The sequence below is a fragment of the Phaethon aethereus genome, assembly GCF_964289735.1.
Source record: "Phaethon aethereus genome assembly, chromosome: 8".
Lineage (NCBI taxonomy): Eukaryota > Metazoa > Chordata > Aves > Phaethontiformes > Phaethontidae > Phaethon > Phaethon aethereus.
In genome coordinates this window covers 5,435,528-5,461,671 of record NC_138584.1, presented here as the reverse complement: position 1 = coordinate 5,461,671, position 26,144 = coordinate 5,435,528, and the positions used below count along the sequence as shown (strand labels likewise).

The following is a 26,144-nucleotide window of genomic DNA, read 5'->3' as shown; positions in this document are numbered from 1 at the left end:
ACGTGAACTACGTTTTCAACCAGGAATTAGGTAACAACATACCAAAAAAATTTTTGGTGTGTGAAGTGCTCAGCCTTTGTGCCACCCGTAGAGAATGTGGCTCCCATACAGTACTAAGGTTTGCAAGCTTCCTGCTATTTTAAACTTGCAGTTGTTACATTTCTTGTACTTGTAGGTCTGAGAGAAGTAACATTGCTCCAGGCTAACTGTGCCTTGGACAAGCTCCCATCAAGGAGAACTGGTATAGTCTAAACATCATCTCTGGAACATGTAGTACCTCTTTTACCTGGTTCATACATAGCTTCTAATACAACTCTTAAATACCAGTTTACTTGTTTTCTTAAGAATGCCTAAAAAGATGAGTTATTTTCAAAATTAGTATAAAGTTAAAAGAAACTCAAACTAGCTACAATCTATTTAACTCAAGCACAGCACCGCCAGAAGTTTCACACACACTATTTGGTGTTTCATGTTGTTTTTCCTTTCACTCTTTAAGGCAGTGGTTTCCACAGGTGAGTTCAGAGAATATAACGAAGCATGGTCCATGGCAATTCATGTTGCAACTCCATTTTTAATTTGGGGGACTCTACTCCCCAACCATTAGTGGTTTTGTTCAGGGCTCCAGAGTTCAGAAATCAAGTTGACAGGCTCTGTTCTGGCACAGAATACAGCTGGCACATTTTTCATCAGGACCTTGTTCTCAATTACAAGCTGGTTCCAATTGTGGTGTTTTTTTTTTGTTTGTTTTGAGTTAGCCTATTATTCGAAGGTCATCAAGTTGGCAGGAACCTGAAAACAAAAATATAAATGATAGCAGATTTTACTTCAGGTAGTAGCTACTTACATTCCACTGCTTCACAGACTAGCCACCTGTTTAAAAGCACATCGTTAATGCTCATTCTGTCTCAAAAAAGGAGAGGAGGAATGCGTCTATTATTCAGCAGTACAAATATACTTAGCACTGTAGAAAACCCAGGTATAACAAAAATATTTAACTGCTGCACGGTTTATCACTTTATTATGTGGCCATGGATCTTATTAATTTTGATGACATTTAAGTTGTCAGCAAAACAACCTTAATTTGATAAATCTCAGCACCAAAATACACAAGGAGAACCTTCTCACTTGACTCCCAGATAGAGAACTCTTGGCACACAGGTCAGTGATTGATGTAGGCCCTCTAGTATTTTTAAGTCTGATTTAAAAAAATGAGGCATAAACACTTGCCTGGGCTTTTCCCATAGGAAACCTGAATGCCTGCTGCAGACATCACTCCCTTTCATGAAGATTAAAGCTAGTTTGCATTACATTAGTTTATATCCCTATTTTCTCCCCATCAGCAATTTGCCTGACAGCAACATCTCTTGTTTACTCAGGTTATTAAAGAGCCACCACATTCCTGATAACTGTCAATAAATACACAGTTTGGTCAGATTTGAAGCAAGCATTTCTTGCTTTGCATTTACCATTTACCTGGAGAAGCAAGGCGATCAACTGGGCTAAAAGTTCCACCGTGAAAATTAAAAATAGTATCTATGAAAATAGTTCCCAACATTATTCAACTGGGTAAGTGGCTCTACTCTATTGAAGGCACGTTTAAACATCCAATCTTTCTTAGGCAGCCACACTGTTAACAAGCAAACAAGATCTGCCATTTTAAACAGCTCTCTAGGCAAAGCACTGCTCAAGAGTCACATCACGATCAAGAGGAAAATTTTACAGGGTTTTTTTTTTTTTTTTTAAATCATTTGGTAAACCAATCCTTGTAACCTAATGTTTGTGTGAAGCACTGCTGCTTTTTGGGGGCAACTATGCTGCAAGAGCCCATATACTACACAACATGACAGAAAACAGAAAATACACAACAAATTATGGTAGCAAGGGTTTTGACCTCTTAGTGGTAGGGTTTTTTTTCATTAATGCTCCCCTTCTTTTTTGCTTTTAAAATCTCCTACACTTATCTTCACTTTGCTGTCATATTTTCCACAGGAGGCCCTGCCAAGATCCTTAAGCCTGCTGCTTTTGCACAAGCTAGGGCTTGAATCTTTTAAACAAGTTTGCATTAAATAGCATTGTTAAGCCTTATTGAATAAAAGCTGTCCTCTGAGGGCAGTTTTCAGGCTTGCCTGGAAGTCACCACTTTCTTGCAAACTCTTTGCCACTATTTGCTACTATTCCCACGTTCTCCAGCCAGGAACACAATCTCCTCTCTCCTTTGCACTGTCTCAAATCCTTTCAAGGGAGCTTCTGCAACCCTCCTCATTCCTTAGATTTCTCTCAGAAGCAGAACTGAACAAGAAAACACATAAAGATCTGTAAAGGTCCTTTTGTTTCCCCTTGAAATTCAGTAGTACTCTTCCTCTGGGAACTCCATGAACAAATATGCCAAGGGAGATTTCAGGAAGACAAAGTGGTAACCTAAAAAGGATTTTGCTGATGAAAAAGGTGAATAAGAATTTATATGGGAACAGAATTTAACAGGGGTTGGAGTAGTCTTACCTTCCTTTTTGATTCATGGAGAATTCTACTTTTGCTTTCAAAGTCTGCCAAATGTACCCAGGACTAAACTATCTTTTTTATACGTTTTAGAAATACATACAAACAACAGAAAACATGCATGCCCAAGACCTGACAAAATGGCACTACAGGAGAGTTATCTGGAATTGACATTGAATGCTACGGTTTACAGCTTTTTATGTAACTGTAAAATAGCCTTTTTAAAATGGACAATGACAAAAAAATTGCCACTCAGACAGGTATTTTAGAGCATTCCTTCGATTTTCCCAATTGCTTTAAATTAGCCTCAAGATAGCCCCAAGACTTTTTTCATTACTGCAGAAGCTCCAAGGACTTGTTTGCAAAGGGACAAACAGGAAAGCTGAGGTAAATCAATAAGCATGTGAAATCAATGTACAGGCTGCTCAGAGTAGACTGCTGTTCATACACAGCTCAGTCATCTTGATTTATCAGTTCTGAGCTCTTAACAGCTTCTATTCCTTTTCCACATCTTACTCTCACCTGTTGTCTGTTGCTTTGGCAGGCAGCACTCAGGTGTTTAAACCAGAGCATTGCATTCATTCTGTTTCCAGCTTGAAATTTATATGAATTTCCTAAGTGAGGAAGGTAGACAAAAAAAGGATAAATAAACACAAACAATACTATATACACCATATTAAAACAACTCTAAATTAAAACATTATGAAAAGATTTAATAGCAGAAGGTTCATATAACTTTACACTTTGGCTGGCATAGGTGCAACTTAATTGTTTGACCTATTGTGAGAGAAGCTTCAGCTTGCCTGTCTTCCCTTCCAACATTCTAGATTTCAACTAACCCCAGTGTCAACCAGGAAAGAACAAAACATTTCTCAGAATCATACAACAAAAATGTTTGTTTTCATTGCCATTACTGCAATTCATTTATAATATCATTTCATAATTTGTTAATGAAGTGCAAGATAGCACTGAAATGCACTCTAGAAAGCCGCATTTGAAAATACCTGAAAATTGTTCCTAAACATACTGATACATTTCAGACTACTGTTTTCAGTGTCTGGTGTTATACAGTGCTTGTGTGGGTTCAGAAAGGCCAAGTATTACAAAAACATTTCAGGTTGCTGTTGCCAAGTTTAAGCTGACAAGCATTCATAATTTATACCACATGTCAGTGGTGCTAGAATAGATGCTTGGAAATATATACTAAGACCCGAAGCAGATAAAGCAATAAATAATGTTAAACTCCTTTATCAGAACTTCTATGATGCTCTTTCTGCACAGTTTGAAGTGCTATAGAACAGTTAACAATTTATTCACAGTTTAAACTGAAACCAGGGCACTATGTTGGAGTAAAGGAAATCAAGGCTTCTCTGCAGAAGAGTCAAGATCTCTTAGTAGGTTTTTTCCTGGTAATACCGCTACATTTAAACAGATGGTTTGGGTTTTCTTCTTCATTTGGAGACTGGTCAAGCACTTAGTGTTAGCTAAATATTGAACCTTTTTTTTTTATTGTTACTTACATTTTCACATATGTGAAAATGCCTCTGAGGGGTCTAAATATCGTTTAAAAGAATGCAGATGAATATTGCCAATAAAAATCACAACTGGAATTGTTAGTTTGGAGAGTTTTAGAACTTAATGAAGACTCTAAGGATTCTCCATGGACAATTGTTCCCATAGCATTCTAGAGGCAAACATGACGTGCTGGAGAGCTGCTGAGTAAGTCAAAGGTAACATCCTTCCAATTTCATTTAGTTGCTTATGAAAACCGCAGCAAAGTAAATGTTTACTCCGGGTATCACTGCACTCTTGGCACTAAGCATTCTTACCCTTCTCAGAATCAGTCAATAAGAAGAGATCTGGATGCTCAGGGTCATCTGCCATCATCACCATCCAGCCCACCACTGACACATTCTTACTCGGTGTGGATTTGAACTGAAAATACAAGCAGAGATGTAAACTGAAGTAAAACAAGAAGCTTCAGCCAGACTGACTGCACTGCACAGACTAAGTATTCAAAAGGGCAGTTCGTCTCAGTGACACTGTTAAAGACACAGAATAACTTCAAAGGAAGCATAGCACTTCATAAAATTAAGAAAGTTTATGAATTTTATATGGAATTAGTGAAAACAGAACTTAGCACAACAAATGATATTTAGAATAAATTACAATTAGTATCACAATCCCTCAAAACATGTCAACAGACATCTAAACTGCACTGTATGAATGCAACAGCATTCCTCACCACATTACTGCACATGTGTACGGATCAAAAAACCTGTATCAACAAATGCAAAGCTAATCCCTCCACTGTTAATAAACAGAAGAACTAAACTTGTATGTGGCATAATTATTCAAAGTTAACATGCATTAATTATTATAATAGTCTGTAATTACACGCAACATGAGACAAGACAACACAACGGTGTAATCAAATATTACGACCTGATGAATGAAATGGATCAAACGAGGGCGCAGATTCAATAAGCAAGTGTGCAGAACACGCTCATTTATTGAGAAGATGTTCAAAATGACAGGGTGTTCCTGCTCAAGGTGTTACTCACACAGTGACATATAACTTAGGCCTCTTCTAAGCACAGTACCTGTCTCTGCTATAGTAGCCCCTCTCCTGACAGCTCCTTGGTCCCCACTCTCTTTTTCATTCACCCGATCAGTATTATTTTCAGCTTCTCAGGCTTCTCCTTTCCATTCCAGGCTCCTTGCCCATTAAATCTAATTCATTTCCAAACCACAAGCTTTATTCTCCCTGGTCTCCTTGCTATCTACTGGTAGACCCTCACACTTCACCTCTCATTACTTGCTCAGGCAGTCCCATTCACTCCCTAATACCAAATTAATTCAGTTTCTCTCAAGTCTTTAGTTGCCAGATCTCTTCTTCCCACATTCACGGGTCCAACACAGACTTTCTTTCATTGGTCCTAGCACTCTTACCCTCCGCAGTGCTTAACCTCACTTCTCTGACCGGAAGGTCCAACTCTGCTATATGCTGGTACATCTCAGATGTGTCTTCCTCCTGTCTTGTGAAATCCCTGTTCTAAACTCTTTACTAGCACAGTAATTTTGACCTCTCTTCAATCACATTATTAGAAACAATAGATCTAAAACCATCTCAGGGACATTTTATTCATTAAAATGAATTTATAGTTCTAGAATACTTTTCACACTAAAGCCACACAGCAGATGTACAACATTAAGCATCAAATGTCTTTTGTGTCATTTTAGAAATATTGCTTTACCATTACAAATCTAGAACTCTGGTTCAGCAAAAGGAAGCGTTACTGCTAGTAAGTTTGAGGGTATTGCAAGCAACATTAAGAGTTTCTAAGAATATTTTCTATATGGGAATATAATTATTTATAAAATTCCAGTGCAAGTCTAATGTCAGTTATTATAATCTATGCCATAGATTAACTGCAGACTTTGAATATCAACAAAAGTTTATCTGTCTGGGACTTGTGCAACAGGCTACATTTTAAACCTCAGTTTAAAATACATTAGAACTTTAAATGAACAACTGTTAGACCAAGAGTTGAAACAAAAAGTATTTTAACCAAGTTCAAAATAATTTAGGAATTCAGTACTTAGAAGAATTCAGTATTTATAAGGTAGTCTCTGTACCTTACAAACTTTTGAATGGATCATCTGTGTACTGCCCTCCTTATGTCACTATAGTTACACTTGCAGGAACCATTCCATCACAAGTTCCCACCAGTCATGTTCAGCTGATACTTGTGTAACGTCAGTGGAAACATAAAAGCCTGTAAACTTTGAAGGGATGCTTGTACAGATAGCTTAAGCGTAAAAGTGATGATGACTCTTCTTAGGAAAAGACCTGCCTGCCAAACTTCAAAATGGATGCCCTTTTTTTGGTATTACTATAGATAAAACTGTGGGAAAAGATCGTTCCTCATAAAACCTGAAGAATCACATATACTAAAATTAAGTAACTCTACTGCCTTTGGGAGGCGGACAGATTTGGTAACACCTCATAAGAAGAGGAAGTAAATTATAAAGTGCTATCAGACAACATTTCATTGCAGGGAGTGCTGAATAACTTAACTTCTTTCCAAACAGAAACTAAAATTTCTTTGAAGATTCCAGTTAAGAAGAAAAAAGTTAAAAAATTTTATCTGAAAGAAGGAATAAAGACAGGGAAAAGGAATAAAGTAAGGAGAATAAAATAAGGCTCATGAGTTCTTATACTATATATATATATATATATATATATTTATATTTTCAGGACTTGCTATGGACCCACTGAAGACATGGCGTCAAAGAATAAGATGATACAACTTACACTTAAAAGGGACCTGCAAAATGCAAACTTCCAAGCACTCCTACAAAGCATTTTTAGAGACATGGAAATTTGAGTCACAAAGTGGTTTTAATAGGTTACACATCAGCAACTGAACTGCACTAATTTCTGGAGTTTCATGAAAATAGCACATTTGCACTTTCCTGTCTCAGTTATGCATAATAACAGTAGGTATACAATACATTAAATTACCGTGCCATCAAAACTGCCAGAGCTCTCTTGTTTTTTCATTTTATTCAAAACAATTAGTTAATCATGGTACTCCTCCAAAAAGTAAAAAGCTCCACACAAGGAAAGCGTCTCCTGCCAGCATCAATCCGTCATCACTTGAAACACATGTCAGTTTTCCATCCCCGTGCACGGCTGGATTTGTATTCCATGTTTACACAGTCCCCCAGGGCAGCTCATTCTCCACTGATGCATAGAGCCTTGCTAAAAGCAAGTCTGCTTTGTTAACATGAAGGGAATGAAAGCTCCATTGTAATTTAATGTTCCTGGTTCCTCTTTGCCTTTTTTTTTTCTTTTTTTTTTTCTTTTTTTTTTTTTTTTTTTTTTTTTTACACAGGCCATTGGAATGACACCCTTATTATACTCACAGAAAACTACACAGCTCTAGTGCTAGGCTTCACGTAACTTTTTGTTGTTGTTGTTGTTCTGAGCTCAAAGGCATTTATAGAAAAATCTTTGAATCAAAAACAGACTTTTCACTCCAACCTTTTGGCATCTACAAATTTCCTCCTCCTCATCTCCTGTTGAGATTTTACAGCTTTCTAATATTCAAATCATTTTCTCCGTGGCTGAACATACTTCCTAGAATGACAGCATTCTTTATCAGGGTATTTCAGTGAAAGTGCCTGAGCAACAACTACCAAGTTTTCTGGAGTGCCAATAAATGGGTCTAATTCTGAATGTAACATGCAATGGAAGGCTTGGAATGAACAAGGCATGAACTTAAAAAGTCTCTGTTGCTTTTCCAAGCACCTACAAACAGGGAAAAACCTCTCATGCATGCTATGTTGTCACCGAATTTGGCAAGATTCTTCCAGCTCAATCACTATAAACAGTTTTTTATTGGTATATTCACATTTTTCAGGCTGAATGCTTTCTTTATGACTAATTTTATGATGGCTATTTTTAATAGTGCCCTTTTCTAAAAGTGCACAAGAGCTATAGTTTTATCACAGAAGCTTGCTTGTGGGTACTGTTTCAGCGTATGAGATAAAACCCTAAGCATTCTACACACATTCCTCCCAGATATCCCTGTACCGCATCTCTGGGCTCTGAAGTTAACGTGCTCATTATAGACAATTTGCAATTACTATGGTAATAACTACAACCTGTTCACTATTTAAAATACAAAGCTCATTATATTTGCTAGTCTTTCCTAGTATACGTAGCACAACAAAGTTTGTCACATCCAGGTATCTACAGCATCCTCTTCCTTTGGACTACATTCACATCTAGAATACACACTCCACTGGAGGCACTCCTTTGTCTTTGACCACTGGCACAAGAAGAAGAGCTGGCTTGCCCGTGTCTAAAATGGAGGGGATTTCTTGCCCTTTCTGCTGGATTATACTGTGATTTTTATGAGGTAATTTTCCAAAGAGGTTGTCTATTATACGCCTGGAAGAGCTTTGAGTGTCGGCGCATTCCAAGTCCTTGGTCTCAGCTGCCTGAAGCAATTGCAGCAGCAGCACGCTCAAAAGCATGCCTGTAATCAAGATACATTTACCATGAGCGCTCTAGCCAGGAAACTTTATATAGCAGGCTGACTTTTTTGTTGCCAGCGTTCCTTTCCATGTCACAGAGGCCTTGAGAAAGGAAGCTGAAAAGACAGATATTTACATGGCTCCAGAAGATGCTTGGAATATTTTAGCTAGGTAAATCTCAAATGTACCAATCCTTGAAAAAGAAACTTGTTTCAAGTGGACAGCATCATCCTTTTTATCCATTTAGTCTGGAGAATAACAAAACAAAACCTAGATCTAGCCTCAAATCTCCTTATTTTGCAGAACAGACCTCCTGGAGATCTCACTGGATGGTATTTGTACAGCAAACATACACTCATGCAATATCTATCTACAGACGACTGACCATCTACAGTTTATTCTCTCTTGATTAACTGTCTTTCTGAAAATGCAACCAAATGTGCACTGAAGCATGACACTTCAGAAGATATCTTCACAGACTCCAGAACAAAAGCTGATGCTTTGCACAATAACCCTGTAGTGAAATGGATGGATATCTAAGCCATCAACAGCTAGGCTAGAAGTACACCAGTAGACTAGCTGAACAGTAACTGACCACCTACTATTAGGCTGTTTAATAAACTGGAGCCTCTCCCCCTAATCCTCCAAGCTCAGCCTCCCACAGCAGTTACCAGGTTATTTTCCACCTTAACTTCAGCATAAAGATTATACTCTGTGTTATAATAACCTTTGGAGCAGGAGTACATGTACATTCACTGTGAACTATTTGTTTAAATAAAAGACAACCCAAACCGTAGCTAATAGGTATTACATTACTTTAACCATGACTGCACCTGGGAAACCAAATCAGAGGTCTGAGCTTCATAACATGCTTTGCATCCACAAAGAGAACAAAATAGGTTCGCTGTCCTAAAAAGCTAAAAGCAAGACATCAGCTGTGTACAGACAAATCCAAGGTTCTGCTGGATAGTTCAGTCCAATTTCATAGAGTCAACTGCTAAAAAAAAAAAAAAAAAAAAAAAAAAAGGATCTGCTCTAGCAGTCATTGCTTTTTACTACTGCTCTTCCATCTCCCTTTCCTGGGCATTGCAATGCTCAAACTCCGCCTGCTATTTGCAAGCCATAATGCTGGCAGGCTTCTGATGGGCAACCCAGACAGCATCATGGACTTGAATGTCTCCTAGCATCTGCAAACTTCATTATTCGTCTGCTGGCACATCCTTGCACAAATACACAGGAGAACATAAGGATGAAAGACAGATTTTAGCTTCTTAGGCACTAGTCCCTGTTCACTAGTATTTTAGTTGTTGTAGGTATCGCAACACATCAGTGACTTGGGGAATATTCAACAGGTGCAGAAAATAATCTTTGAAAGAGCATTCTAAACAAATATGACTGCATTTCAAGACAAAAGTAAAGGCTTTTGCAATAACAGAGACTCAAGAAGATCAGATACCAGACTTGAACGTTAGCATTTGTTACCTTTTTACTTCATTTACTTTTCCTAAATAGAGGGCAAGACCACTTAAATGATTAAAATTGTTATTCTGAAGGAAACGTATAAGCAAATGGACCACAAAAATTCAATATACTTAATTTCCAAACATTAAAATTACCAGCTATGCAATCTTCCCAAGTTGTCTAAACCTGTATGTTATTTAGATTGTTTTAAAATATTTATTCACAATACTGAAAAAGCTTCTGATTGAATAGGTACAAGTATGGTAAAGTCTTCCATCATTCAGTACTTTGATAGACAGCGGAGAAGAGAGACTTACAAATGCATATTCTATTCTTAAAATAAAACAAAATGCATTTTTGGCATAAAGCCTAAAGGCAACACATCAGTAACAGGAGCACAAAGTCTGACATTACAAAAAATTTCTTTTCCATTTCTCAATCTTTCCAGAAAAAACAAGCAACTAACTGTTAGTGACATAATGCCAGCACAAGTTCTCTCTTGGTTTTTTCTTTTTCTTTAATACTTCGCATTTCTGCTCATATTGGTTTACATGTCTGCTCTTTCCAACTACCTTTACTTTTAATGAGGCAGACTCCTTCCATAAGGTTTTCACTGATACCAGAAGCGAATGCATCCAAATACATACATTTCTCTAAAGACACCCAGGAGACAGGATGCTGGGCTAGCTGGCCTTTGCTCTGGGCTAGTGTTGTTTTAATGGGCAAGACAAATTAAGTAGGATCAGTTCTGATTTCACCTAAGCAATCAAAGCCAGCAGGGGTGGGGCAGAGGGATGATGGCAAAGAAACGGTGCAAGTATTTCTACAAGTAATTAGCTACTATTAAACTACTTGGAGTATTAGAATACTGTTTCCTAATGAACTACTTTCAATAGAATTGGAAAGTATTCAAGTTTTTATAGATTGACACAACATTACACACAAACTTTCCACACAGAAAATTAAAATATCCAGGAGTCTACTAATCCGAAATCTTAAGCTTCAAATCTCTACCCTCTAAACATAAAAGTGTTAGGATAAGAAAACAGTATTTTGTACCAAAAAGAAATAAGATAGTCCCGTTAAAGGACTCTAGAAGTACATCTCAGTTTGTAAAATTATGTAAGCTTTATGCAAAGCAAACGTTTAATTTATGACAACTGTCACTGAAAAACTGAAACACTGGCCAAGGCAACTATAAGTAGTGGTTTTAAGTAGTGAATGAACATGGGAAAAAAAAATGCAAGTATCTCAAATTTTACTCAGTTTCTTAACAGAATCTCTGGCGGCATCCTGTTCCATTATAATTAACCAATGAAAACAGGAACTACGCACATCATAACATCCCTGGAACATCTACAGAAAATCCTTTTATTACTTCCCCACATAAGCAAAGTATTTTTAGCTTCTTTCAAATGAAATTGCAGCAAATAAAAAGACAGACAGAATAATATGATATGCTAGCTCTCTGCTTAACATATGAAGTGTTTTGTACTCCGTTGTAGTTAACGGATTACAGGATTAAACAGAAAAAGAGCGTAGGCTAATTTTACCACATACATGAAATTGGTACATGTTTAATGTCGTATGTAGTGACTTCTCAGCCTTTCCACATCAATGCTTGTTTGGATTTCAAGTAGCAACAAACCGTTGCAAGACTCAGATCATCAAAAGATACGACTTCTACCTTAGAAAAGCAGACAGACCCAGTGACATAGTTCCCTTCCTTATAGACCAACAAATTCAAAGAGACTCATGGCATATGCAAAGCAGATGTTCTTGGTGTAGCATATAAACGTGTGCATGATATTTCCATTAGGGCATATCCGTATGAGGTGACTGACTGACTAGAAGACAGGATAGTGCTGACTAGAAATCATGCAAGTCCTGAACTACTCTCAGTATGCACATCAGGAAATCACATTTTAATTTTGGCAGATGATATTGGAATATGCCTGTTATACATACATGTTTTCTCTCTGTAGCCTTCAGAGATTTTGCAGCATAGTAAAAGAGCTGGGTTCCACACAGTGCTACCCAGTATTTCGTCCAAGATGCTACCTAGAAGAAAAGAGAAAAACAACAAAAGTGCAATTGAGAAGTGAAATATTTCATAATATTGAGCTGTAAAATAGCAGGCATCATCCTGCAACAACATGACAGCACTAAAAGTCCAGCCAAACCATCAGCCACGTTCCCAAAGTTGCTGTATCAAGTTATTTGTGTAGGCCTATGAATGCATTAAAAATCTAGAAAGTAGAAAGAACATGTGCCTTTCCCCACTAATCTCAAAAGTTTTCTGCATCTTATTCTATACTTTCTGCAACCCTTATTGAACACTTCATTGAGTTATGAGTACATTTGTCCCTTTTCCATTTTATGTTCTGCCAGAAGGTATTCCCCCAGTGTCACAAATATGTCTTTCGATTTGTAATTCATAATCAAACATTTGCAATGCACATGTTAAGGGTTATTATCTATTGATAAACTGTTAGGATCCACCTACCATTCAGGAAGGCAAAACATGCTCCTCTCTTTTAAAGTTATCAGTAATTGTAAGAAATGTTATGTAGCATTACACTTCTCTTCTACTCCCTAGATTATGGGTATAACCGTATAAAGTGAGTAATTCCACCAAACAGCAGAATGCAAACTCTGGCAGTGATCCTAAACCTTAATCAGCAAGGCAGAGGAGATCTCAAGACATTTGAATGAGTTGCACAATGGCCATTTTCTTGTATTTATAACTGGGCAAAGGAAGACGATGAGAAAATGAATTAAAAAAAAAATCTTACTGTAGGTTTTTTGCCTTCTTTCAACAAAGTCTTCCTCCTGAGAACACCTTGAATAGTAACTGCTCCTGGATACAAATGAACAGCCAAATCTTCAGATTCTAGGGAGCTGAAAGGAGCATGTGAAGATTTGTGTGAAAAAATATTTCTCCTAAAGTAGTTTTCCAATCATTACCACAAACTAACACAAATGTGTATTTTTATTTAGAAATGTCAACTTTTTATTTATTGGACTTAATTGTGGAAAAAGACTTTGGCTGTTACAAGGAATTGCTGTTGTGGAATTTAGACTCACAAGCAAAAGTGACCAGAAAAGTTAATTAGCCAAGCAGGTAATCCTTAATTAAAAAACAAACAAACAAAAAAACCTCAAGACACAACTGAAATACAAAACCAATTAATTTTAAAAAGCAAACATTTGAAGTACATTCATACAGTTGTTGTATGTGTTAAAAACCTCTCTTCCAGCCCTTGTAAGAAAGATTAATTTTTTGTTAGAAACACTGGAATCATCAGCACATCAAAACCAAAGCATAGCTCAAACATGCACAATCTTTAAAATATCTGAAAGCAAGAAGAGTGGGCAGGAGCAGTAATAAAGAGTAGAAACCCAAACCACAGCTTTAAGGTGTTTTAATGCATCTGGTGCTCTGCTAATCATCTACCCTACATAGATCTATGAGCAATGGGCCAAAACAAATGCCAGGTACAGCACTGTGAAAAGAAAACTTAGCTTTATTAAAATTACAAAGCTGACTGGCTTACAAAACATTTTCAATCAGAAAAGAATTACAACAGGGATCATTTCCGTCAATGTCATGTAACTAAATTGCTGAACCCAGCAGCTTTCTAGAAAAGGCAAGACATTGAACAGCGCTTGAAACCTGTTTTGAAGCAAGCCAGGATTTGCTGTTTCATCCACCCTAACGTTTATGAACGTTCAAAGTAAATTGGAAATCTAGGAAACATTTTCATTGCAGCACCTACTGAGGATGATGATATGGAGACAGTTTTGGACACTGATAGATGCGAACATGAGTTTAATTCAGTGAGACAATGCTTGCTTCTTAACATGAAAAAAGTTTCATAGTTAATGGCCATCTCTTTCCCAACTACAGTGCCACAGCTGGAGACAGAATTTGTATTTTAATTAATCAGAATAATCAGTTATATTACTCCGTCAGCTTGCAAATAACACTATATATATAATAAATTGGGGCCAAATCTAACGTGTTACTTATTTTAGCCATATCTCTGATTTCAGAGAGGAGGGGAAAAGAAATTCAATACAGAACTGCCAGCAAAGAAAATATCTTGCATGCCATCCATTAGCACAAGAAGCAGCTTTGTTGTCCACATGAGAACTACTAGCACTGCTACACAGTGGCAGGCAGTTAAACAGCTACCTCTGGTAAAACATCTTTAAGCCTTGAGATAAAGATCCAACGGTTCAGAATTTGGTTTTGCAGACCAGAATGAACAAAAGCCCTTAGGGCGATATAGATTAAGTCACAGAAAAGGAAAGCTTTAAGTTTGAAGAAAAAGGTCTTTACCTTTATTTTGACATGTAAGTTAGAAAGAGAACATCAGAAAACACCCACTTAATTATTAAACCAAACCAAATCACCAACACCAGAGGGAAAGTTTGACACCTCTGTGTGCAGTGGGGATTGTACCTGCTGGCCTTCATGTGGCCTCGATAGCCATTTCGTGACACTCTTGTCCCCGGACCGAGAGAATGGTACAACCTGTTCCTGTTGGATTCCATTATAAATTGTACGTATTACATATACTTTTATTCACACAAACAGCACGACTGCTAAAACAGCACAGTAATTTTTTTTGTGTGCATATCACAAAGCCACTTCTTCCACATAAGAAACAAAGGATAATTTTATTTAGAAAAATGCATGCAGGGGTAGACATAATGTTTTTTTGATTTCATCAGATGTTCTCTTTGTCAGAACTCGTAATACTGAAGTGTTTTATTGGCACTGAAAAATAATACATTTTGAGAGCAAAGTCTGCATTTAGTTCTTAGAGATTAGATCCGTGTAAAGGAAGCATCTTAATAAAACTTGGCTTTAAATTCTGACTTTAGATGTTACTACCAAAAAACAGTTTCAACTTCTATGAGTATGCACACACCCAAGCTGAAAGGAATCAGAAGCACTATCAAAATGTGCCTGACACTGTTTAAAATACTGTTGTTTTGAGCGATATTGAAATAAGCAAAGCAGTATTTCAGTTCTCCAGTTCATATAAGCTTTAAACTTCTCCTATAAGCTTCACTTTTTAGAGTCCTTAACGTGATCAATAGTGTTACCCCTAGTCACAACTTGTGTTCTAGACCTGCCTTTTGAATACCGCTTTGCTTCATTGAACCTTGTTTTTCTGGATCAGACCCCTTCGTCAACTGAATTCCATTTAAGCCAGTAGAAACATAGGCACTTTGTCCTCACCTCCTGCTTTTTAATCTGTTTTTCTAGTTGTTTGTAGTATGCTGAAAGATTCAAAATCACCTCTAATTCTGCAGATGCAGGCAGTTAAGTGCAGGCCTATGAGAATTTTACAGGCACAACCTCCTTAGTATAGATCTAACAATCTGTCACCTATGAGAGGGGCTTTGCATTAGCTGGAAAGCTGCTTATATATGGACAGGGCAGTATTTTTCAGAATGGGAAACCTAAACAAGTTGCATTATCATGTTTCAGTCTGAACTCCGAATACCACAGAAGGGATACAGAAAAGGTCAGCAGCATTAAACAAGAAGAATGGCGGTTTTCGGTTTGATTTTGTCGCTTTGTTTTTTTAAACCAGCTCGAACTATTGCTTTTGCTGCAAGAAAAATTATCAGAAAGATACTAATGAATTACCATTTACTAAACTATCCCAGAATGTGCCGTAGTTTGTTTTTCAATATAACAAAAATCTTTGAGTTTATGAATTTTTTTAAAAATACATTCAAGATTTAGACAAATAAAACAATAACTAAAATGAAGGAAAGAAACCCGTAATGTAAGCTGTATATTTGTGTGTACATATATTTTGCATGCAAATGAAATACGTTTTCTTCTTACCTTTAAGCTTGTTTTTTTGCATAACAAGGAGGCTATCGCTCTTGGATTCGAGCTATTTCAGGGAAATCTATTCAGAGACACTCAGAATGACAACCAAAAAGACTGAGGTGCCACTTTGTACATGCTACAAAACTGTCAGGACTTAGAATTAAAGTTCCTCACGTAATTTTGATTAGCCTAAAGGGACACCCCAATGCTGAAAGCTCTTTCTCAAGTTTCAAACTAAGTTTCTGTTGCACTTATAAACAATCAGTGACACTAGTTCTCATGCCTCCTGCATTTCCCAGCAACAAACAGGAAGGCCGGGAAAACCAAGAACATTTGTTACAACTCCTTCTGTTACCTGCAGAATCTGTGTGTGGCATACCTTGTTTCTTCCTGTTAGGCATATGATGCAGATTTAAGCCCTCCTACCCAGAGATCCTGTTCCTAAATCACTGGGAAATACTGAATTCCCATTCTCACTGCATAGGAAGTAGTCGTGGCAGCCTGGTGAAGTTCCCACTGACTGGAAAAGGGGAAACATAACCCCCATTTTTAAAAAGCGGAAAAAAAAAGGAAGACCCCAGGAACTACAGGCCAGTCAGTCTCACATCTGTGCCCTGCAAGATCATGGCGCAGATCCTCCTGGAAACCATGCTAAGGCACATGGAAAATAAGGAGGTGATTTGTGACAGCTGACATAGCTTCACTAATGGCAAATCGTGGCTGCCTATGGTGGGGTCACAGCACTAGTGGATAAGGGAAGAGCAACTGACATCATCTACCTGGACTACTGCAAAGCATTTGACACCATCCCACACAACATCCTCACCTCTAAATTGGAGAGACACGGATTTAACGGATCAACTACTCAGTGGGTAAGGAATTGGTTGGATGGCCGCACTCAAAGAGTTGCGGTCAACAGCTCGATGGCCAAGTGAAGACCAGTGACGAGTGACGTTTCTCAGGGGTCGGTATTGGGACCGGCGCTGTTTAACACCTTTGTCAGCAACAGGGGCAGTGGGATCAGGTGCACCCTCAGCAAGTTTGCCGATGACACCAAGCTGTGTGGTGTGGTCGACATGCTGGAGGGAAGCGATGCCATCCAGAGGGACCTTGACAGGCTTGGGAGGTGGGCCTGTGCAAACCTCAAAGTTCAACAAGGGCAAAGGCAGGGTCCTGCACATGGGTCGGGGCAATCCCAAGCATAAATACCAGCTGGGCAGAGAATGGGTTGAGAGCAGCCCTGAGGAGAACTTGGTGGTGTTGGTTGATGAGAAACTCAACAGGACCCAACAACGTGCACTCGCAGCCCAGAAAGCCAATCACATCCTGGGCTGCATCCAAAGTAGCGTGGCCATCAGGTCGAGGGAGGTGATTCTGTCCCTCTAATCTGCTCTGATGAGACCCCCCTGGAGTACCAAGTCCAGCTCTGGGGCCCGCAGCATAAGAAGTACATGGACCTGTTGGAGCAGGTCCAGACGAGGGCCATGAAGATGATCAGAGGACTGAAGCACCTCTCCTATGAAGCCAGGCTGAGAGAATTGGGGTTGTTCAGCCTGGGGAAGAAAAGGCTCCAGGGACACCTTATAGCAGCCTTCCAGTATGTGAAGGGGAGCCTACAAGAAAGCTGGAGAGGGACTTTTTACAAGAGCATGTAGTGATAGGACATGGGGTAACGGCTTTAAACTGAAAGAGGGTAGAATAGATATAAGGAAGAAATTCTTCACTATGAGTGTGGTGAGGCACTGGAACAAGTTGCTCAGAGAAGTTGTGGATGCCCCATCCCTGGAAGCGTTCAAGGCCAGGCTGGACGGGGCTTTGAGCAGCCTGGTCTAGTGGAAGGTGTCCCTGCCCATGGCAGGGAGGTTGGAACTAGATGGTTTTCAAGGTCCCTTCCAACTCAAACCATTGTACAATTCTATGATTAATAGTAGTGGATATACCCCAATTTTTCCAGTAGCTGTTAGCTTCAGACAACAAATGCTTCTCCCTCACTCTTTTATATGAGTGAAAAGACTTTATAAGACTCTCTTATAAGAATGGAAACCTACTGTGCAGATCAAAGCTAGAGAGACACCCTCTCTAGTTATCTCAACATTTGACATTTGCATATCAGTGTATTACCTATTACATTCCAAAACATGTTTCATCATCTTATAAACCAAGGAGCAGACAAAAGGTTGCAGCACATCTCCAGGAATTTAACGTATGGTGCTTTGAATGTCCCTAAGGAACGCAATTCCTCTCCCTGGAAGCACGCAAGAGAACTCACCCTGAAAAACATACAACTTCAAAGTTCTCAAAGAGCTTTCTCAAGAGAAAAAAGAAGTACTGAAGGCAAGTGCAATTTGGAGAAGGAGGAATCTTCCTACATAACTGTATGCATGGAGCAAACCTTTTAACTTGGGGGAGTCTGGGTCAGCTGGCTCTCATTGGGACAGGGATGAAAAACCTCTGATTTGTCTCAGAAGCCTGCACAACAATTCTGGAAACTGTTACCATGAGCTTAAGCCTGAGGCTTACTATAATTTTTAAGTTTCTCATGCTACTTGGGGTAAAAGCACTCAGTTCACCAGTTTGTATAAGGCTTTTCCATATAACTTCTTAGCTTTGAGAAATAATCTGAACTTGATTAATTCCATGAAGCAGCAGGGAAGGAAGAGCAAGAAAACCTTTTGACTACTGCATCTTGCATCACAGAGCACATGCAAGATAGACATTTTCTTTCTGACCCAATTGTCTTTCTATGCTCATGTGGAATGTTTTTACTGCTTACATAATAGAATTTTAAGGACACTTCCTCATGTATGTAATCATATTTATAGCATTAAGTATCAGAAAGTTCACCTTTGGCACAGAGAGATTTTCAAAGATCTCTTCCAAAAAGTAACACAGAACTTCAACTGCTTCAATGAATTCAAGCAGAATTTGGGACATGGTGTGGTGGGCAAGGTGGTGTTGGACTGACGGTTGGACTTGATGATCTACGGGGTCTTTTCCAACCTTAATGATTCACTGTTACCACAATGATAAGCTTTGTGGTAACAGTTCCTGACTATAAAGTTCTTTGACAATAATTTCTGCAAAACATGTCTTCAAAGCATGGTAGAAAAAGTCATCCACTGGTACTCTGAAGCCGATGGATTACCTGAAATTGAGTTATAGAAGCATACTATGCACTGTATTGGGCCTCTTACTCAGCTGTGGGAAGATGAAATCTCCAACTTTTACTACATTAAATTGCAGCAGGTCTTTTTCCACATTCTCAAATACAACATGGAAAAGGATTGAAGTGGTCAGTGTCACCTGAGGATTTGCAGGTACTGGATAAGGAGCAATATGTTAATTCTGGACCACAAAATCTGACATTAGCAAGGGGCATTGTCATGTCTTCCCATGTAACACAAGGGCAAGTAACAGTGAAGTGAAGGAGCAGATGAGAGAAACAAAACAGGTGACAGTGTCAATGACAAGAACAAAGGGTCCAAGAATGGATGAAATCTCAGGGCTATCTTCAAGGAAAGTGAAAAACAGGTCACATGAATAGCATACACAGGATATACAAATATATAAAACCAGAAGAATAATTAGGGGTTTAATGGTGCTCTGTTTGAGCTATTTAGAAGAATGTGTGCAGTGAGTAAGCACCCAATTAGACAAAAGCCCTATTAACTACTAGTGAGCAGAAGGTACTTCTCTGTTGCTTTAACAGATCCTGTGAACTTCCTACCATTTATTAATATTCTTACATACAGAAGATCTCTAGATGACTAAAATAAAGCATCAGTTTCAGGACTGAGCAAGAGATTGTAAGCAGTGATGTCTGAATAGAGAAATGCAGGTTTTGTGCGGCAGTTTTTCTTACCTTTCAAATGCTGGCCAGGAAGTCTCTTCACTGAGTTCAGAACCATCACTGCTACCTTGAAAAAGATAAAAATGAATCATACTTTATTTCATCACCTACAATCTATCTATTCCAATTATGTCTGTTTCTCCTCCTCAGAATACTGAAGATTAAATGTGTAAAAAATACTTCACTAAAATACTACAATGAAAATACTCTGATTTGATTCAGGAATTTCACCTAAACTGAGGTAGAGATTTGAAGGGACAGGGTCTAGTTGCACACTAAGAAACTGAAGCAAAGGAGCACTAATACATGGGAAAGGCATTTTCAAAATTTAGAGAATATCCTGAACACGGATTTGTCTGATTAACACAACAGGCATTTAAAAAGAAAGGTCACTTATTTAAATAATGCCTTATGAAGTCATACATGGTCATAACAGAGGTGCAAATTTGCAGTAGTGCAAACTCACTGTCGAATCTCCAATATATTAGAAGGCTTTGCCAATCTGAGAAGCCTTAAGCAACTTTTTAAAGCTCTCCCCAACTTATTATATCAGATCACAACAGTATTTTTTTCCTTCTGTGCTTCACAAAGCAACTCAACATTACTGCAAGTATTTTATTTTAAACATTTAAAGTAGAAGAAAAACACAAAATCCAAGTATCTGACACGTCCATTCATGGCAGGCTCATAAATAACATACTAACTTTGCAATTACAGTAAATCCCATCAACTGAAAATTAGTATTTAAATATAGACACACGGTACTGGTATCTGCAACTCAGTAACTTCAGTTCCTAACTGTAGGATAAACAATGTTCAAGCTGCTGTCTTACTAGCTCTTCGTATTTCAGACCAGATCAGCTTCCCATGCCAGCCACCATCGTTGCCCTCCACTTCAACCCAACACATGTTTTTGGCTCTAGACAATCCCAACTCCTCAGTTTCAGCCTAATTCAATGTCAGTCATTGCTAAAAGCTCACCTTCTGGCACAGTAACTTGACAGCTTGTTTGCTCTGCCTCCTGAATACCCATATATAAAAGGAAGAACTGATTTACAATGACTTTCAGACAAATTGGGAGGGGGGGAAAAAAAAATCTGAATCAATGCACTTTACTTAAGGGTTCCCACAGAGAAACAAAGGCTGAAAATGGGAACAAATTCCCTGTAATTTCACACAGAAAACCAGCAGGGAACAGTGGTGCCCTGAAGAGTAAAGCTGATCTGTACAAAGGTAAGTCTGGATATCCACTGAGTAAACACAGAGTAAAGATGAAGGCAATAAAAATTCACACACAGCAGGGGCAATTCTAGGCAAAAGCCATGAAAATCTCAGCATGGACCAAAGTTCTCTCCCTGCAAAATCCAAGAGAAAATAGACACTTTATGTGCCATCCAATTCAATTTAGATGCCTCTTTTCCAAACATTAGCTCAACATCCTCATATTAACATGATCTCTAAGGGATACTGGATAATTTGGTCTTGGCTTATGTTGAACTTTTCCTAAAGGAAGTTCCTAATCTGGTTCACGCTAAAGTTATTGTAAAAGAGACTTGTATAGACGAAACGACACTGTCCCAATGGAGCTACTGGCTCCTAAGCTAGGTATAAAGGTCTGCAAGAAAGGGAGTACAATACCCAACAGATGACTAATTATTTTCTGGAAGTGTCAAGATTTTAGTATTTGCATTCTCAGATCATCGATCCTTAAGGATTTAACTGCTTAAAAGGTTACAGCAGCAGGTAGCTTGCGCATAAAAGAAAAGTACAGTTCTGTGACTTACACTTCCTCTGTAGCTGCAAGGACAACATATTAAAGAGTCACAGTTACTACTGAAGTAAGTGTTCTTACTTCAAGTGACTGCCTGCACAAATTTAATCTATCAGCAAACAGTCATTCTGGTGCCACAAAGCAGGTGAGTAAGAAGTGACTATAAAAATAATCAAGTTTTTTGTGTTCAGCACAATTTACTTCTGACCTGCACCATTGAGAAGTAAGAGAATGTGTGGACTGAAGTCCACATTGTTCTACGCACTTTTATACAGGAATACCGCCAGACAGATCATGAATTATCCCAGGCAAAACTGGAGGAACCAGTTGGATTAACTTATCCAGATGGAACCTGCTGTTATAGTAGAAGTCTTTGCAAAATCCCAAAGCAAAGATTATAGATTCCTGGAAGAAACACTTAATATTTTCAGCAAATTCTACACCCACATCACAGTGAAAATCTCAGTGATTTATTTCATCCAAACAAAAACACAGCTGCACTCTTTGTAAGGCAATATGCAAAGTCCCTTCAAACAAACAAGTAATGTGGTTTGGGAATGCAGAGACAGAATACGATGTAACAGAATTCAGAGACAACTTTAAGCAGGTATTTTGGGTAAGACCTCCCAGGTGACTGTCTTTGAGGAAGACTGTTTAAAGTAGAGCATATTATAGTAAGAACTTAAATCCTTTTAGCAGGTGGAATGACAATTAGGAAGGTAGGTTTCAAGTATGATGATGTCTCAAGAAAGGGAATCCAGCATCCTGGACTGTTGCAAAGACAAGAGTGAATTTCTTGAGCTATCTACACAGCAAGGAGCACAAAATAAGAGAATGGCATGAACAGGAAGTGAGTAACTGCTGCTACTATCAGTGCGCTCACATCAAACTAAGGCACAGACTGCATTACTCTAAGCGAGTGTAATGGTCCAGAATGGCAGGTCCTGGAACATTTCTAAGGTGGCCTGATCCAGACCTGTCCAAAGAGAGAATCTCTCCTGTTTGTTTGGTTACTGGCCAGAAGGGACCTTGAGAGGTCATCTGGTCCACCGTCCTACTGGAAACAAATCTAAGCTGGTGATCAGATTGCTGAAGGCCTCATCTAGTCACGTTCTTCAAGGATGCAGTGTCTACAATCTCTCCGAGAAACCTGTTACTGTGTTTCACAACCTGCACGTGAAACAAAATTTTCCTTGCACGTAACCGAAATTTTCCTTGTTACTACTTGGAGCAGTATGTCCTGCAAAATGGTGCAGTAATTTCCATTTGCCCTAGTAATCCAGCCAACACTGAATTTATTAGGGACAATTAAAGTCTTATCTATTTCCTTATTACTGCATAGATTTAGCTTTACATTAACAAGAAGTGCAACTTCAATATGGCTAGAACTCTGCTTGGTTGAGGCCACATGATAGAATCCAACATAACTAGTATCCACTAACAATACTGTATCAAGTAATTTTTTTACATTTAAAATAGGTTGATACATCAAAATTTTAACTGAAATGATATTTTGATGGCAACTATAACAGCTTTGCTACGAAAGTTATATTTCAAACACACTACTAAGCACAGAAACATTTAAAAGCTAACGTTTTTTAAAAATGCAAAGCAATCTAGAGCAAAAGAGATAAGGAAAGAAATGTCATCTTTCAGAAGGTGATAATCCATGTTACAGTATCGGTACAGCTACAAAAGTTAAAGGAATTTGGGACTTTCATAAACAGTTTCATTTAAAAAGTTTAATCTATACAGAAATTACCACTTACACTTTTAAAAGCAATGTTAATTTAGAAAAAAGCGTGCCAAACACCACAGCTATCGATTTAACATTTATATTGATGCTTAAACAAGTTTAAAAAAAAAAAACTGGAAAAGATTGAATTTTAGCATTTGACTAGCCCTCTCACATCTATATAGAACATCTCTTACAGGATTTTTTTGGATTCTAAAAAACTCTAGATTTTTTTTCACAACAGAAGTTCCGATACTAAAAAAAACCCCTTCCTGAAAAAAAAAAGAATATACATTACACCCCTCCCTCCAAAACAACACAGAGGTGAAAGGAACTGTTTTAACTTACTAAGAGTTAGATGCCTACCCAAATTCTGTTTAAATATTAAATTCACTATTGGACTATCACCTCTACTGGAAATATTTCATTCATTCATTACTTCAAAAATATATCATCTTCTTAAATCTTTCTCAAGTATGTACTCAATACTTGAGTTTTTCCAACAACCTCAAAGAGGTCTTCAGGTTAAACTTAATAACAAATCTTAGGTAGTATAAATCCTTTCTATTAAGTAATGGTCTACGCAAATTTTGGTTTTATGTAAGAAGCCACTTGACATAAGCCACTATCTTTCTAGTTTTCTCTACTGCTATTAAAATTAAAATTTTCTTGTACAGAGTTAAAAAATAAATAGATCAGAGTTGTGTTTATCTTCACCCCATAACAGCAAGGCTTTTTCCTACCTTAGGAGTAACAGCAATGAGCAAAATATTTTTTTCACTAACTCTGCTGATGATCATCTGAGAAGTTTCAAGATGTTTACACAGAGCTCTAGTACTGCGGCTGAATACAGATGTGAATTTTCTGTTCACATTGATAGGTGTGCATATATGTACATCTATGCTACAGCCACACAAACAGCGCAAGGCTAGGTTCCTAGTTATGCGATAGGGAATGCCTATACCATTGCATACCCATTCCCCCCGGTCACAGCATCCACTCGTTGCTGGAAGTCCAAGGATACTGAACATTTAACACAGGCTTCCTTTATCCAGAAGTTAGTCCCCAAAGTTAAACAGGTGTTAATATAAACAAACCGACCCCAAGGAGTTTAAAAAGTATTCAGACTAAAAATTCTTTCCTCTTCTCAAATCTGCAACTGACAGTCTCTTGGCTCCGGTTACACAGTGTTTCCAGAGCTCTAGTCACTATAGCTGGTGACTGACCTGGTAGAGCTTGAAATTCTAATGTGAAAACACAAAAAATTGGTCAAGAGGCCTGAATATCAATTGCTGTAGCCCACCTAACATCATGGAGATGGACTCCACGCCTTAAAAGTTATGTTCTGTCTTGTTCAGTCTATGACCATCCTGAAAATCCTCATATATATTTAACTAGCTCATTATCATTTCACTATTGTAAAGTTTAAATAGCTCAACTTTGGCTTGCTAGTTTAGCAAGTAAGAATGGTGTGAAGACTGGCAAACGACTCAAGCAGTATGATGCCAGAGAATCAACACAAACTTCTAATACCATCACTGATAATGAGTTTCATCGTAAAAAGCTAACAGAAGCAAATAACCAAATAAAGATGGGACAGAAACAGGAGGTTTGTACAGGTGCATTAGTTGCAAAACACCTGGACCACATGCCTTGGGACTAATGAGGATTGGGAAGGAAATGGGGTGCTAGAACTCCTGTATATCCGTCTCCTCCCCTCAAATCTGGGCACCTACATGTGCATTTTTAACCTAAAGTAGTATCCAGCTTTTATATTTACCCTATCGCTAATAAAGTAGTAGTTCACAATAGCAGAACAGGGTATCCACATTTAGGGGAAGAGACAGGCATCTGTATACTCATTTAAATGGAATATTAAAAAACCCAAACATATTTCTTCTGCCTGAAACCCTACCCAAACTTTGATCTTCTGACGCAGACTGCTGCTGACTCAGTCTCCTAAACACCTGAACAGTATACTACAGGGTAAGGAATCAAACAAACATTGGCTGTGCAGAGTTCTTCCCTACTGTATAGGCTGCCAAAAACCTGAAAGTAAATGCATACACTGTATACCTACACCTATACTTCATTTATTTAAAGAGAAATATAATCCCTTGTAGAATTCAAGTACTTCAAGATGGTGACTTAATAGAGGAATTCATTAAGATGCTGATATTCTTGTGTGCATTTTATGCCAATTTAGGTATGAAAAATGTACTGTTCTTACAAAGGCACTTTCTTACATTAATTCACACTAATTTAAAATACCTTTCTTTGACTCTGCAGCATTAATTTCTCTGACTGCCTTACAATAACGGCTCACATTACTCTCAAGTGATTGCAACATACAAACAAAGGCAAATGTTCAAGAGCTTTAGTTTTTCCAGAGCTTTCGTCCATATCATTGTAATTAGGAAAAATAAGTGGAAAAAAAAGAAATAGTTTGAGAAAGAAAACACGTCAAAGTTAGAAAAGAATTTGCATCCAACACTGCTACAAACACAATCTGTAAATGTGACCACCTTTGATTTTTTTAAACACCCAAAATTACATTCTCAATTTCAGATAAGTATTTCTGTGTTCATACCTCAACATTTATCCTTAGGTGGTACACATATGAGACTCCACCCTTAAAAAAATTCTTCTAAGCAAAATTACTTTGCATCCCACACGTTAGGTGCTGTAAGAGGAGAAAAGCCACACAGAAGCAATATATGAAAAGAGGGATCTATTTTACACTGTCCCTTTACCCCTACAGAATTATTTGGACAATTAGCCTTTGTAAACAAATTCAGCTTCAGAAAAGAAATTCAGTAATGCAGCTGAGCCAAATAATAAGAAATGGTGGAAATCCAAAACTTCTGAGAACATTAATGAAGCGAACTGAACATTGCTGCAAAGATACTTCAGAATACACTTA

At 38.0% G+C, this 26,144-nt stretch overlaps 1 protein-coding gene across 3 annotated transcripts in view; it reads right to left on the bottom strand.

Moving 5' to 3' along the window:
• Nucleotides 1–530: 530 nt before the first annotated feature.
• RALGPS2 (Ral GEF with PH domain and SH3 binding motif 2) overlaps nucleotides 531–26,144 on the bottom strand; it is a gene marked incomplete at its 5' end in the record, with an annotated part of 101,821 nt that continues 76,207 nt past the window's right edge. For 2 of the 3 annotated variants that reach the window (XM_082002840.1, XM_082002838.1), the window contains 7 exons: nucleotides 531–789; nucleotides 3,019–3,110; nucleotides 4,326–4,431; nucleotides 11,974–12,066; nucleotides 12,801–12,906; nucleotides 14,474–14,551; nucleotides 19,728–19,782. In XM_082002840.1, the coding sequence (XP_081858966.1) occupies nucleotides 760–789; nucleotides 3,019–3,110; nucleotides 4,326–4,431; nucleotides 11,974–12,066; nucleotides 12,801–12,906; nucleotides 14,474–14,551; nucleotides 19,728–19,782 (560 nt within the window). In that variant the 3' untranslated portion in view covers nucleotides 531–759. The remainder of the gene's footprint in view (nucleotides 790–3,018; nucleotides 3,111–4,325; nucleotides 4,432–11,973; nucleotides 12,067–12,800; nucleotides 12,907–14,473; nucleotides 14,552–19,727; nucleotides 19,783–26,144) is intronic. The other variant, XM_082002839.1, reaches the window with a different exon arrangement.